General features: G+C 46.6%; 1 protein-coding gene across 1 annotated transcript; it reads left to right on the forward strand.

Annotated features, from left to right (window-relative positions):
• The first annotated feature begins 592 nt into the window (after positions 1-592).
• LOC116652928 lies at positions 593-9175 on the forward strand. Its single transcript, XM_032442588.1, has 3 exons — positions 593-707; positions 8017-8627; positions 8790-9175. Exons 1-3 carry the CDS (start codon positions 593-595, stop codon positions 8799-8801), a joined length of 738 nt encoding a protein of 245 aa, XP_032298479.1. The 3' UTR covers positions 8802-9175.
• The last annotated feature ends 6590 nt before the right edge of the window (positions 9176-15765 follow it).

Here is a 15765-nt window from a genome sequence, read left to right on the forward strand (position 1 = left end):
TTGGAAGATGTAACTTCTAGCATTGTCTTTAGTACAAGGAAGGGTTCTGCACTCCCAGAGCCCATGAGTACACATCCCACAGATTGCACTCACCAACTCTAGCTAGAAAACCTAATCTTAACATTTGTGTTTCATTCTCATCTGAAGTGAAAGGGAAGAATAATGCTAAAATATTTCATTGAGGTGTGATAAGGTTCAGTTCCGCAAGTGGTCAAATAATGTATTCTTATAAGTACCACTCATAGATTCTTGCAAGCCACAGACCTGCCCTTGAATACTGGTTTAGAAGTACCTATTCTACTTCAAACAGGTCAGTAGGTCAGCCTGCCTCCAACATTTTGGGGCTTGAATACTAGATGATGAGATTTAGAAGCATCAGAGTGCTTCTGGTATTGTTTTGATCCATAAAAACTAGTATTAGCAAAACTATAGTGCATAGATGTGGAATTTTGCATCAGAGAACGCCTACAGAAGACAGAGTGATAAATCCTGAACTACAGTTCAGACTTCATAACTGCCTTGTTTCTTTAAATTTATGACACTTTTGGAACTTCTATTCATCTAGTGGATGCATAAAACACATCAGCTAGAAATGTCGTATACACGTTTGTCATCAAATATAGGCAAGCTGCTTACTAGGTGCTTGAAATGGATAAAAGCTATGGAATCTGCTACTGAATGTAAAGGAATCAGTATTACAGCTTCTGGTAAAAGGAGTACAAGAACTGAGGTCATACACACTAGTAAAAAATGCCCTAACACCACAAAACCATATCAGAAAACATCAACTGACCAAGCATTTTTTGGGAAAATATCTTGGTTTGATATGTCCACTGACACAGTTCTGATGGAAAGTTAGCTGTTGGGAAAGATGCCCTTAGAAATCCAAGAATCCGAGCCTCCCAACAACAAGGATGATATTTCTAGCCACACCTGGGATCCCATGTTGCTTGGCTCCTCAACAGACATGTCTCAAGCCTTCTAAGTTATTTGTCTTACTATTCATCCATTAAGAATTGAAGTCTTTAATTAATACCTTGCAGAGAAGTTCTGAAACTTGCTGATTTTTCAGGTGGGTGACTTGATGCGGCCAGCCAAACTCTTGCTTAAACATGCAGGAAGTCTGTAATGCTGGACTAAGTTTGAATAATTTTTTTTCAGAATGCAAAAGAATAAATCCAGTATCCCACCCAGAGCAACCAGTTGCACTGACTCTAATGGATTTAAAAATCCTTTCTTGAAAAGAATCTGAAGAACTTATTGTGGCTTATGGCTATCTTCAAACAAAACTTACTCATGTGGTCCTCCTGGAAACTCTGGTATCAGCTCTTCAGCCCAAACTCAAACATTCTAGGAGAGTTTGCTAGACTGTTTCAGATAATATGCTCAGCAATGTACTGATCAAAATTAGAATGTCTATGAAATTAATTCACGGTAAGTGGTTGCTTTAATTCCACAGCACAGAATGTAGAAGTATTTCTTCCTCCTCCTCTCTCCCCTACCACTTTTCATGCATTAGGTTTCTCAGGTTGAAGTTTCATTTAGGCTAAATCATCTCAGTGATGCATGGGGGAAAAGAGTTCTTTCATCTGATTTGTTCTTCTTGTGTAAATGTTTAACTACCAACCAAAAATACTTCCAAATAGTAGGAAATATATCTTTATTCAGTTACACTTTTAAAGAAACAGATTTCCAGAGGAGCTGAAAAACATGCAAGTCATGACAAAATATTGATTGCATAATAATGTGATGTCAACAGTGCAGCATAATCATGTTTGCAGGTTAGAGCCTTGCATATATTATACAGCTGAGGTTTTACTGCTGAAATTGAAATATAAATGGAGCAGTATTTATTTCTAGAAAACAAAGCACTGTTCACATACTAATGCCCATCTTCCAGTTCATGGTAAAACATTATGATCTCTCTCTGAGACTGACTAATGAAAAAGAAAACATACAGTGCTTAGTATTAAATCTGACGTGGATGACATTTAAGGTCATGAAAGGCAATCTTAGTTGTACCAAAATCTTTTAATCTTATTTGCAGATTATTCCATCAGTGGCTCCCTGGAGTTGCAGAAGGGTTTTATTCTCATATCTTTATTATTTAATTGAATGTTGAAAGTGTAACATATTGTAAATTGCTCTTAATTTAAAAAGTACTTTCTTGTCTCAACATCATAGCATTTGGAAAGCTAGAGGAGTAGTGACTCTGAAATATACCTGGGCAAATTCAATATTTGGCATATGAAGTGGTTTGGATATAATTAGATAAGAAAATGACTATGAAGTGTGAAGCACATAATCATACTTAATTATGATTTAACAGATGTTCAAAATGACTGTAAGTTACACCAATCTAATGTAACAACCAAGTTTGATTTCTGTGTTATATCAGGATGCAATTCCCACTGAAATCACCCAAATAATTAGGGGTGTGCTGAATTCTGTATGCAGGAATCCATGTGGCTATCTGTATTCTGTGACAGAAGATCACTGGAATGATTCTCCTTATCACAATCATTATTTTCTGCACAGCCTCCTGTTTTCTATTGTTGGTAGTGCTTAAGATGTCACTGTTCTTCATATACATGGAATGCCCAGACTTCTTAAACTCCAGCGCCTCTTTAAGGACTAAATTTTTGCAGATACTGAATCCAAGGCAAGTTTCACAACAACCTCAGTAGCCAAACCAATAACAGCTTACTGGTTAGATGAATACACAACCAGAGCTGACTATACCATCTAGACAGAAAAAAGTTCAGAGCTTCACTGCTCAGACAGGACATTTTGGAGCTCCTAGTAAGTTGCTGTGTACAGTAAAGACGTATCAATCAAGCTGTTTTGTTGTTTATTTTCCTTGCTCCCTTCTGTTCTAACTTCCCTTTACCTGGAGGTAAGACCCATGGTTCCTGTGGTGATTTGAAAACTGTATCTCTCCCTCTAATTATATGAAGAGCTACAAGGACTGGCTGCCATTACAGCAAGTTGCAAAACTGGAAAGTCCTTGTGTCAAAGACATTCTGAACTTCATTTTCAGTCCACTCCCCTACACAGAATAGTCTGTCTGTGTCAAAAGGCTTTTGTTGTGAGTTTGAATACATTTTGAGTTAGCCAGGTTAGATGGAGCTTTGAGCAACCTGGCTTAATGGGAGGTGCCCCTGCCTATGTCAGGGTGTTTGGAACTAGATGGTCTTCAGGATCCCTTATAACCCAAACCACTATGTGATTCTATGACATTAGAGGATATGGGACAGACTGGTAAACAGTGATAGCAAAACTTCACTAGTGAAGTCCTCCAACCAGTTATTTCAGCCATCTAACACTGAGCTTTACAACAGACTATGTTTCCTGGACTGGTCCCCTCAGTATAGAAGCCAGTGGGGAAACCACATTATGTACACCCGTTAATGCTGCATTAACTGAAAGCCAGGTAAAGTTGAAGGGACATCTGACTCTTGCAGAGTCTGTGAACCCTGGAGGCGAAGCCACGTCTTGATGAAACCAGTGTCATTGCATCTGCCAAGGAACCTGGTACAGTGTGTTCTCACTACTTACTTCCATGGTATTCTTGAAGGACAATCTGATTAATTTGTTTTATGGACATTACAAAGCTATCCCTGGTAGATATTTAGACAGCAACAATTGCAAACAACTTGGGCACAGGTATTTATAGAGCACCAATCACACTCTGTTGTGCCTAATGACTGATATTAACATCATGCATCAAATACTAAATCTTTGTCTGAAAACAGCGGAGTCAAAACAACTCAGCTAATGAAACAGGCACACAGAACACGTATATGGCCTGTGCACAGACCAGCTCTTTGGTAATGAACTAAGGGGATCATGCTAGTGTTCAACACAGAGGAGAACAGAGCAGCTGAGCTCTCCCTTTCCTAATGCCTGGGCTCACAGCATGGTACTGTCCATATCCGGATAACGTCCATCTTGCAGCATGGATTAAGATATAGTGCCAGCAAGCAGGACAGTGTTAGCCCTGTTCTGTGCTCCCTGGAATAGGAAAGCTCCATGACCAGCCTTACATCTTAGTTTGTGACTAGCCTCATGTTGGAGGCAGAAGCTGCCACACAGAAAGACTTGCAGGACAGCACAGCAGTGACAGAAAAAACATTTGGTACTGATTCCCCCTAATCTTTTCTAGTCTCCTTAGCAATTACATAAAATGAAGGTTATTTTGAGGAAGGTAACCTGGGCTGAGATATACCTGGATGATGCATTAAGTGAAACTACTGCTTGTATGGAATCAGACAGGAAAGTAGACAAGAGAAAGTACTAGAGATGTGAAGAAGTAATACCCTCTTGTCCAGGGACAAGAGGACATAGAACATAGGACAACAAAAGGACGTAGACACTGGCACACTGGCACAGGGCAGATGTCTGGCTTATTTCCTGCAGGCCTGTGGTAACAGCCAGTATCAGCTGCTTTAAAGGAATGTCAGAAACACTACAAAGTTTGACTGTAAAATCACCTGCCCACCATGGAAAATTTTCTCTAACCACAAGCAGTCGGTGCTTGGTCTTCAATCTGCAGGTTCACCTCTCTCGTGTTCATACACATCTTTGTTCCTCTCTGGCATAACTAAAATATGCTGTGCAGAAGTATTTACAAATTTGTCACAGCTCTACAAAACATATTGAATTCATAGTTTTCATAGTCAGATTCTGCATTAAGAAAGTGTTCATCTGACACATGTACTCATCTTTTTTTGGGAGAACACAAAACATACTTGAGCCAGCTATCTCCCACTATGAGGAAAAGCAGCTGTCTTTCAACCTTGGACAATCCTCTGCACCTGACACTGAAACACAGACCAGCTATTGTCATGGACAGACATTGCAGCCAACCAGTTAGATCCTGAGGGTAATCATTTTTGCAGAGAGGTGTGTATGGCTGGATGCTATTTGAAATCAAGCCGTCTGTGCATGACAGAGAGAACAGAGGTGTGCCAACAGTTTCCAGACCTGTACGGATATCCTTGCACAGCTTTGTGTGCAACTATTAAATATACATATATATACACAAAAACAAACCACGATGCATTCAGGAAACAGATTCCAAGAGGAGGAATGAAACTCCTTCATCCTCACAAAGGGGAGTGAGAATAGATTCTGCAGCTTTGCTTCTGCCAGCAGACAGAGGCAGGCAGAGTGACTGACTGATCAATTGATTTTGGTCACAGTCATGTCAGAGACCTTGCTATAACGGTGAAAATCACCAGTGGGGAGTATCGCTGCTCTCATTAGGAAAATGTCCACAAGCCAGTTGTGATACTTCTCAAATGTTATGAGTCCCTGCCCCTATCACCTCTACCACCATCTTTCCCCTTTCACTAGTGGAAAAAAATAAAAATAAAAATAAAAAAAATAGAAATAAAAATAAAAATAATTTTTATTTCCCTCCAGTGAAAGTGCTGTCAGGTGACACCAGCAAAGAAATCAAATGCACATGCCAGAAGAGGTGTTATCTTCTGAGGCTACGTCATAAGCAGCTGAAGCTAAAATGCATAAACACACAAAATACACATCTTAAATACATAGACTATATGCAGGAAAGGACTCATGATCAGCTAAGAAAGCAAAGGAAAGTGTCAGGGTAGAATTACTTGAGGGTTTATTTTTCCATTTTAGTAATGGCATGCCCAATGAAGCTGTGACCTGTAGGATATCAGCCTCTGTGTTTGTTTATGCTTAGAAACCATTCAGTATTTCATTCTACATTCAAAGAAAAGACTACTGAGTGTACAAAAACCTAACTGGGTGTACAAAAACCCTCTAGACTATGGTTCTTCTAACTTAAGTAAGATTACAAGAATCCTATCTTACCTCACTACGTAAAGCAAAGGCTGTAAGTTTTCATTTGGTAACTTCTACAAACACAGCTCTCGTATTCCCACAACATGTATTTTCTCCCAACAGTCACACAGGGGCCTCTTCTCTCTGCATCCATGTAATCTCACTTCCCACCATCTCTGCTTCACCTTTTCGCCCTTACCACTATTCTCTTACTACTTGGATGTCTCAAAGTCTTGTATCTATTTTCCCAAACTGCTCTTTTTTTTCCTTTTAATAGGGCTCTTTACCAAGTATCGGTTATAGTCTCTGCTTTCTGCTCTTCTGCCTGTTTCTCTCTGCATCTCCAAATCACTCTAATCCAGGCCACACTATAGGAACTAACACAAACAATCTCATCACAAACGTGTCCCAGGGTTTTATACACTTTTTTTGTGAAAATCCACAAGTTATAGGAAAAGTGACAATACCATTAAAGCTTTTCCATCTGATCCTTCTGGCCAACAGTGTATTTCAAAAAGATTCACATCTCACAGGAAACAAAACCATCAAGAGCCCCTGACCGTGTTTAGAGCTTTCTCCCATTTCTGCAACATGTGACCAAATGGTTAACATCAGAACGCCTACAAACTCATTTTGGGAATCATTTCTCAGCCTGGACATCAGAATTTGCATGTTTCCACACTCTCTTATCTAATACTGTATTCTTTCCCACATTCCTGTCATTTATATGGGTATGCAGTCACAGCCGATTAGTCAAAATCACTTATGGAAATGTATGCTCCTTAGTTTTCAAAAAGATAGTGTTTCAGCTATCCTTATTTCAGAACACAGCACAGGGGATATCATTTAAAACTTGCAAATAGTCAGAAAGGAAACAGAAAACTTGGCCAGCTTTTGGTAGTAAAGGTGACATCTCTGACAAAGGCTGCAAAAATGCTATGTGCAAGCATGAAAACACACATAGGATTTGCAAAAGACAGAAAGGCTTTGAAAAACGCTTGCATCTGAAAATATCAGACATTCTTTCTGGAAGGAAGATAGAGTGACATGAAGAGAAGCTGCCTCCTAATCAGGTGCTGCCTGTACGCAAGCAGAGTAATCTAATTTGCAAGTAGGTGACCTATATGTCTGGGCATACCTGATTATTTATTCAACTAATCAAATTATATTGTGTCATTTGACGGCGGGATGTACACACTGCTGACATGATGTTATTTTTTGTCACCAGATAAGGGGAATTGATTCTAATCTATATTACTTTTGTTAGTCATCAACTCTTACACCTAGACCTGCCAAGGAAGCATGAATGCATTTCCAGAAGTTCAATAGCAAACATATCATTAGGTCATGGTAAAGATATTCAATGCTGAACAAAAAAAAAAAAAACCACCCAGCGACCATCATCATTCGATCAACTTTATCTCTGTGCCAGCACTTGAAGAGCGAAAGCACCTTTTTGCACCCTTCCCACCGCTTAGCCTGGCGCAACTACTCAATTTCATTAATTCATTTATTTTTTCCTTTGGTCACCATTTGGTTTTCAGAAGACACCGCTTCACGTCACGCTACACCTGCTGGGAAACCTTGCCTCGATATCCCCAATCGCATTGAAATCTTAATACCTTCTGCTCCCCTTGTGTGCACTTGCAGCGCCTGTTTTATAATTCATTTCAAGTCATGTCATAACCCAGACAAAGGACTGTCCTGTTTGCTCTTCTTTTTTCTTTTTCCCACCCTCTAACAGTATCCCCCGCAAAGGTCAGTGAACAATTCTTTGGACATGTCTGCTGGGGTGGGGGTCTCATCAGGAGTTGTGTGTGTCTGTGTGACCCAGAGAGGCCCTAATAGGATCTCGATATTTACTGCATCCACTCCACACACACACACACACACACACGTTGTTTTTTGTTTGTTTGTTTGTTGATGGCCCAGTGCAGTGTTTCAGTGTGGAGGAGTGGGGAGAGAGTGTTGAGGAAACCTTTTAAAATATATAATTATGAGCAAAGCCTCGCCTGTGACAAGGAGCGGGAGCGCACTGACAGTAATTGCCTCGGTTGCTCCCCCCGGATGGGGCTCTGCCCCCGTAACAAGAGAGAAGGGGTCCCGGGGACGGGCCAGCTCCCGACCGCGACCCCCGTGCCGGAACCCGCCGGGTCCCACCGCCGCCACCAGCGTGACCGTTCCTGTGTCCCGAAGCAGGTGGCAGCTCGGCGGCGGGAGGGCTGCGGGGTGGCCTCGCTGGGACGAAGCGGGGCCCGGCAGGAGCAGCGCGGCACCGGCGACCTCGTACGAAGTGGGCGGCTGCGGAGCAGGGCCACGGCGTCGGCGCGACGCGGGGCCACCGTGTTTGGGAGCCTCGGCGCCCAGGCTGTTCAGGCCCGGCCCGGCCCGGCCCGCCTGGGCTCCGCCGGCGCTGCCCCCTCCCATCTTCCTGCACGGGGAGCCGCGGCACGCCCGTCTGCGCCCTGTGCCCTCCCCCGGGGCTCTGGATGGAGCGAGCGCAACTTCAGCCGCCGCGGCCGCTTTCAGCCCTCTCCTCCCCGTTCTCACCCCGTCTGCGTAGCCTCCCCTTCTCGCCTGAGAAGCGCAAAGTTGCGTTGAGACGGTACCTCGGCTGTAGCGCGAGTCTAACGAGCCCATTAAATATGATCAACGTACCGTCTGCACGGAATGAAACCATTCTCAGTCCTGATTGCTCCAAAGAGGAATCACGTTTTACCTCCCACCTTCCCAACCTTCGTTCTCCCGGCGGACACACGCGTGTAATTACTGGCGATTGTGCAAATGCAGCCCTCAGCAAAAGCACGCCGGTACTGTAGGGAGGGAAGGCGAAGGAAAAACCTTTCATTTAAGGCAATATACATATGGATTATGCTTTCTTTTCTACACCAGCCGATAGGTATTGCGCGTGAAGGGGTATCGGCGGCCCGTTTCTTAACCTCTCCCTCTTTTTTTTTTCTTCTTTCTTACAGATCACCAGGTGATCTGGAAATAAATGATGGATCGCTTTGTGGACGGGCGAGGGGAGAGGAAGACTCGTTAGTGCAGATGCTAAGCGAGGAGTAAAGCTGCCTGAGAGCACTCTGCCGTGATTGCTTTCTTACATAACTCTCTGTCTTCACTGCGGACCGCTCCGCTCAGGAGGGAGAAAGAAGCATAAACCCAAAGCCGGGCCTTTCGAGTGCGGGGTTCCCCTCCTCCAGGAAAGCAGAGCTTCGGGGCGCAATCATTTACTTCTGTGATCATCACTGGGTTTCCTGGCAAGGAGGCTGAGCGGGCTTTTTTCTTAACCTCCTGTGTTTTTGTTTTTTGTTTGCTCAGATGACATTCCCTGCTTCGATGCCCTCCCCGCCTCCTTCCCCCCCTCCCCCCCCCCCCACCCCCCGCCCGGACAGCGCTCACACACAGACACACACACACGCACACCCCTTCTCCTTTCATCATCAGCAAATAAAGATTAGGTGGGCAGATTATAGAAAGCGTTTTCAGTCCTGTGCTGATCTTTATTCCGCAGCCTTTGTGATGATATTGATGATGATGATGGTCAAGTGGACAGTTTGATTTTTGTGTTTGGAGCTAGTTATAAAGAATCAATATTATATCAAGGGGTAACTTTCGTGATAAAGGACTTTAACCACTCCGGCTATTCATCATAAGTCTGTAGCAAGCAGATAGGTCAAAAGAAATTATATTGCACTAAAGAGTGTGTCTTCTTATCTCTCCTATACCAGGGGAATAAGGGACAAGCCGATCGATACAGGAGCTGCTGTATACTTCTTGCAATTATCAATAGCTGATTTCGTCTTTTGAGGCCTGAATCTATTAATACAAACCAATAATAATCTTCTGAGCATATCAGTAGCCAAGGGGATGAAAGTTTTTATACTTGACAGCACTGTTTATAGAGCTAAAGTTCCTGAACACTGCTGTATTGCGTGTGCACCCCTGTGGTATGCATATACACATATATACCTTTCAACATACATCCCACCAGTCATTTAGGGAAGAATACAGCTTTTTGCAAAGGGGCTAAAAACATTGATTTTGAATGTAAGCTGCACCCACATGTACCTCCTGCAGCATGTGCAGACCTTCCTTAGGACAGAAATACAGCCTTCTAATATGTACACCACCTATATGTGTGGGCATCTATAGGTGTCTCCGGCACACATGCTTGCTCTTGATAATATCCCCATAGCTATGTGTATGAAAAACGGTCTGCAAAGTATTTAAAAGTGCTGCTTAAGTGAATGTGTCAACTTTTAGGTGAAGGAACAGAAGCGGGTGGTAATTGGAGTTCGCTAAGTGTGAACATAAGCTTTTTGTGTACATGAATTGATGTTTATTTAGATCCAAGAGAAGAGTGATATTAAATAAAAAGTAACTTGAATGGTTAAGGCAAAACATTCAGGCAGTGTTATGCTCTGAGCTGGTTCTGTACATCTCGTGGTGGGGCCAGTTACCTTACACACACACACACACAAAAATTGTAATAGAAAAGAAACATCTTTATAATTGACATTTGACATGCTGTTTGGCTTAGGCTGTGGTAGACCAAGCACAGATTTCCCTCTGATGGAAACATTTATCATCGTGATTGCTGCAGAGTGGCAGGTGGTGTTATCAATTACCTCTTCTTACCAATAATAATATTACTATGGTAATATCTTTGCTCATGTGAGAAGGAATTAGCGGTCAGTTGTTTCAGCTTTAAATGGAAGAAATTACGTTGAATTTAACCCCGGGGTCCTCAAACAAAAGTTATGGTGCAGAAAAAAAAAGGGGGGGGAAGGAAGAGACTGCTTCAGCTTGCCAGGAAGAGCAGGAGACGATAGAAAATAAAGTCGAAATAATTGCACGCCCTTTGAATAAAGTTGCTGAGCAAAATAGCAATGAAATACAGCAGTCGGATTGCACGGAACGCCACATCCATCTTAACTGCATGTTGGCAATTTTGATGGGCTTAAGAATAACAGTCTTGCATAAAGCGTTAAGTATAGATGGAACTACTTATATGGTCTTTGTGGAGTCGATCCTGCAGATAAACTTTCTGAAGGCTTTCATCCTGCTTGCGCGGGGATACAAATTAAAGCCAACCCGTAACCAGGTATCCCATTAATGTTAATTAAAAACAACAATAATAACGGCAAAAAAAACCACCAACAAAGTACTGAGAAGTACCTAATATTATTAAGCAGGGGGAAAGAAATAACGCGATGAAAGGATGCGAGAAACACCGCAAGAGAGGACGGCAAGTAGCAGAGTAGGTGTAACTGGGCAGAGCACAGCAGCTGCTGCGTCCCGCTGCCCGCACGGCGCTTCGGCGGAGCGGGGAGAGGACATGGGTGGGCGTCCCTTCCCCTGCGCGCACCCCGAGCGGCGCGCACAGATTTACTCGGCTGAGCCGTTTGGCCCCGAAGTGGCCGCGCTTCTAGTAGCCCAACTTCAGCGAGCGCATCGTTTCTTATGTATTTATATTCACCCCCGAGTCAGGGAGATGAACTATAAAAGGCTCGTGGAAATTTTTTGCGGTGTAACGGAGAGAGGCTGAGGGAATGGGAGGAGGTAGGGGTCGGAGCCGGAGGAGCGCGTATCACTTCATAACTTTCCACCCTCCACACGAGCTCCTCACTCCTCCGGGCTTTTCCCCGCGGGTCGGAGGAAGTTTCGCTCTCCGCATCGCGCCGGGCCGCTCCCGGGGGCATCCCCACGGGGCCAGAGGAGCGGGGGCTGCCTGCGCTCCCTGGGGGCTGCAGCACCTCGCCCCGCTCCGCCGCCTCTTCCGAGAGAGCGATGGGAACGGAGCGGGGAGAGGGAAAAGGAAACCGTAAAATGTATCGCTTGAAACCCTAGAATATGGTAATGTCGAGAGATACAAATCTGGTAATTATGCCCTTCTTGACTGTTGTGTTCTCCATTGTTCATTAAGCATTAAAGACAGGATTATTTAATTTTCCACTTAAAGATTCTTTCACGTCCCGCAAATTCATATTCATTTTCGATCACTTTTTTTTCACAGCAGACAAAAAGTTTTGCTCCTAGAACACAAAGGGTTGCCACTTTAAATTATTTTTATTCTTTAAACGGCTCTCCGGGAAAGGCATTTTTAAAAGGCTCTTCCAGAAATCGTACGAGGCACTGAGCAATGGAAAATGCCCAAATTTAGGGGGGTGGGATAAAAGAAAAAAAAGAAAAAAAAATAAAGTTGTTTGAACAACAGAAAGGGATCCCTTCAGAAGTGAACTAAGTGAAAACTGACCCGGTTCTGGTACTCAATGCAATTCGGGGAAAATGCTTGGCAGAGATTAAAGTGCGTCCTCTTCCATCCCAGGCACACGCTGCAGATGTGGGAGGCAGCGCAGCTCCCTCATCTCGCGTAGCTCGGGGAAATGGACTTCGCCGCCGCAGGAAAACCCCAACTCCAGTTCCTTGCCCGCGGCTACTGTGCCTCAATGCCCGCAGACGTTCGCTTTCACCTGCGCTCTCCCTGCAACATAACGCAGCATATGCACAAAGCATAACGTGTTATTCGTGTGCAATAAATCCCTACTTCTGATAGGAAAAAAAAAAAAGAAAGAAAGAAAGAAAGAAAGAAAGAAACCTCAATTAAGGGGCTCGTCCCCTCCCACTTCATACACTTCATATTAGAAAATCACATCAGATTTCAGCCTTCGCGATCATCATTTTAGATCAGACCCTCTCTCAGTACGACCAAACTTTCAGCGAGGATGGATACGCGGAGAGAACACACTTTAGATTTACAGACGGCAAACAAGGCTTTCAAATTATAACGAGGGTAATCATCGAGAGGTGTCTCGCGTGCGCATCCCGCTAAACGAAGGACAGAAAAGCACGCCCGTCTTAGAGCCAAATGGCGCAGATTTGGCGTTTCAGCACTTTTTCTCGTAAGGGTCGCGTCCGTTTTTAACGAATATCTGCACCGCAGAACTCACTGGTAGCCTGCATGTCACCGAGCTCCCCGGAGTGGCCTAAACTGCCGCCTCTAACTTTATTTGGTTTGCCCACCAGCAGCAAAGCGGGGGATAAAGCGTCAGCCCAGAGACGCGGTATCGCGACGCCCGAGATAAAGAGAGCTATCAGCAGGGAAAGTTTACACAGAGTCCTCTCCCAAAGCAGCCGGGGTTAGTGTGTTTTAAGGACTAGGGCTGGATTACACGGGCTGCGGCGGGGGTATTAGGAGGAAATCCCTTTCACTCGGCCTCGCCTCGCTCCCCAGCCCCATGCGCAAAGCTGCCCGGCGCCCCTCACCCCCGCTGCGCGCCCGCACAAGGGCCGGGGCCAGCACCGCCGGAGGCCAATCTGCAAGTGGTACTTAAAGATAAATAAAATAAGTAAATAAATTAAAGAGGGAGAAAGAGAAAAGAAAGAAAGAAAAAAAATAATATAAGCGGAGGGGGACAGCTGGTGGAGCCCCCCTTCCCCATGCACACACGCACACTCAGGCGCGGAGCTGCGCGATGCGCGGTGGAGATCGGCGACGATGGGGTACATCCTAGCGGCGGCTCTGTGCCATGGGCGCCCGGCGCAGTCGGGCGAGGCCGCGCCCGGAGAGGCAACTCGTGGCGGTGGCGGCGGGACCGGGCGGGGCGGCGGGAGGGGGTGGGGGGGCGGGGGGGGGGCGCGGCCCGGCTCCCGGCGACTTGTAATGCGATAGAGGAAAGGGGGATAGGGGGAATCGCCGTGCCTCCCCCCCTTCCCTCTGCACTTTTAGGAAAAGAAAAGAAAAAAGTGGGGGCCGAGGAGAAAAGCTGCCGTCGGGAAGGTGCGTGCGGAGAGGGAGCGGGGAGGCGGCAGGCTGGGGGCAGCCCCGGCCGCAGCCCCGGCAGCGCGGCTAAGGGGGAGGCGGAGGAGGAGGAGGAGAGTAGGAGGAGCCGCCGTGCGCCCCGCACCGCTCCCAAACTTGAAAGTTTATCTGCCCGAAATCAGGAGCGGCCGCGGGGCGCGCAGTGCGGTTCGGAGCGGAGCGGGCGGGGAGAGGCTGCTGGCAGCGCTTGCGAGCGGAGCGGGGCGCGGCGGGAGGGGGCGGCAGCCCCGCGGCAACGGCGGCACCCGGCCCCGAGAGCCGGGAGAGGAGAGATGCTGTGTGCCGGGCAGCGAGGAGCGGCCCATCGGCGCTTCCGCGAGACCGCTGTCATTAGCTAAGAGGACGCGCGAGTGAGCCGGGGAGGGGGTGAGGAGCGTCCCAGAAAGTCATCCCGACCTGAGGGAGAGGGACAAAGAAAAAAACTTCCTACCAATGGACAACAGGAAGTGAGCACCAGCACCAACGGGGAGCCTCTGCTCGGAGAAAGAAGCTGCAAGACAAAGAAGAAGGAAGGAGAGGTGAAAGACAAAACTGCCCGAGGTCTCCTGTGCGTGCGCTTCCGAGAGGAGAGAACAAAAGTCAGCCGGGAGGGGAGACGGAGAACAGGAGACGGGATGCGAGAGCTACAGAGCAGCACGTGAAAAGCGAAGGGAGAGAAGAGCGGGCGAAAAGAAAGAGAGAAGCGTTCACAAAAGTTTCTTCTCCCGGAAAGAAAATTACTCACACGCAACACAGAAAGCAGATGCCTCGCAGATCAACTTCTGGGGAAAGAGAAACCAGGAGAGACGAGGTGATGTGAAGGAAAATTTAAAAAAATCAGGAGGAGAAAAAAAAGAAAAAAAGAAAAAAAGAAAACCGAAGAGAACAGAAGAAAGCAGAGCAAAAGAAACTGAGTGCCGGGGGGAAAAGAAAGACAGAAAGGCGAGGATCGTGACCTCCCCGGAGAAGCGAACCTGGCCCATATGTTGTGCACAGCGCGTGCAGCCCAGAGCCCCGCTGCGCGCTGTGTGCGTGCCCCTGCGCCGCGCTCAGTGCCCGTAGCGGGCGGCGCTGCCGCGGAGCCGCATCCCCCGGCGGAGCGGAGCGGCTAATTGCGGAGCCTGTCCTTCATTTCCATATGCAGCCCGAGTCCGCTGGAGCCGCGCCAATCCGCGCTCGCCCCCAGCACCATTAATCGCCATGCATTATTCACTAGCCTAATTACGGAGCCCCATGCGCGCTCCGCGCAGCCGCCCCAGCCCGCCGCGCCCGCAGCCCCGCGCCGCGCACAGCCCGCCCGGCTGAGCCCTGCACGCCCGCCCGCCCGCTCACAGCGCTTTGGTTGCTTAGCCCTGCTTTTTTTTTTTTTTTTTTTTTTTTTTTTTTTTTTTTGCTTTTTTTTTCCCCTTCCCTTTTTCTCCCTCCTCTCCTTGGGGTTGGTCGCCTTTTCTGTTGTTGTTTGTTGCGAAAAGAAAAAAAAAACCAAGAGAAAAGAAAAAGAAAAAAAAGGAAAAGAAAAAGAAGAAAGAAAGAAAAATACAGAGTGGGAGAGAGCACAGAGAGAGGAGGAAGGCGGTGCCTGCTCCGAGTGTCCGCTCGTGCGGGGCTGCCCGGCCGGTCGAGGGAAAGAGAGCAGGGATGCCCCGGCACCAAGAGCCCTGGCTGAGAGCTGCACTCGGTGCCGGTCGGGGGCCGCGGGGAGGGCCCTTGGGCAGGGGGATGGGCTGCCGAACTTGGCTGAACTGCGAACTTCTCAGTTGACGACGCTCTTCCAGATGGCTCGAATCCCATTCTTCCGCTGCGGCGTAATTACGGCTCCCTTTGTGTACCTCTAGAACGTAAATGCAACTATCCCATACGGAACGCGCCTTCACAAAAGGACAGGCAGAGGAATTGAGGCGCCGTGGACCCTTACGTGCAAGGAACTACAGCTTAAGTGGTTGTTTGCAGCTCTTGCCAGATTTGCGATGCTGGGTTTCGCTTTGCCTTTCGCGAGACATGCATAGCTTACAATGAGCAGCACGTCTATGACTCACTATGGTCTTTTTGCAGAGGCATTTCGCGAAGCCGGGTTGGAGAGGCGGAGGGGTGGAACGAGGGGAAGGGGAATATGTTCTCAATAAAAGTCGAGTTGCAAAACAAAA

Source organism: Coturnix japonica, chromosome 2, assembly GCF_001577835.2.
Source record: "Coturnix japonica isolate 7356 chromosome 2, Coturnix japonica 2.1, whole genome shotgun sequence".
Classification (NCBI taxonomy): Eukaryota; Metazoa; Chordata; class Aves; order Galliformes; family Phasianidae; genus Coturnix; species Coturnix japonica.

Excerpts from the sequence above, each read along its gene's own strand:
- LOC116652928 (XM_032442588.1), top strand. The coding sequence starts at position 593 with ATGTCGTATACACGTTTGTCATCAAATATAGGCAAGCTGCTTACTAGG. Across the intron at positions 708-8,016 it reads AATCAGTATTACAGCTTCTG|GTGGCAGCTCGGCGGCGGGA; the intron begins GTAAAAGGAGTA and ends GTCCCGAAGCAG.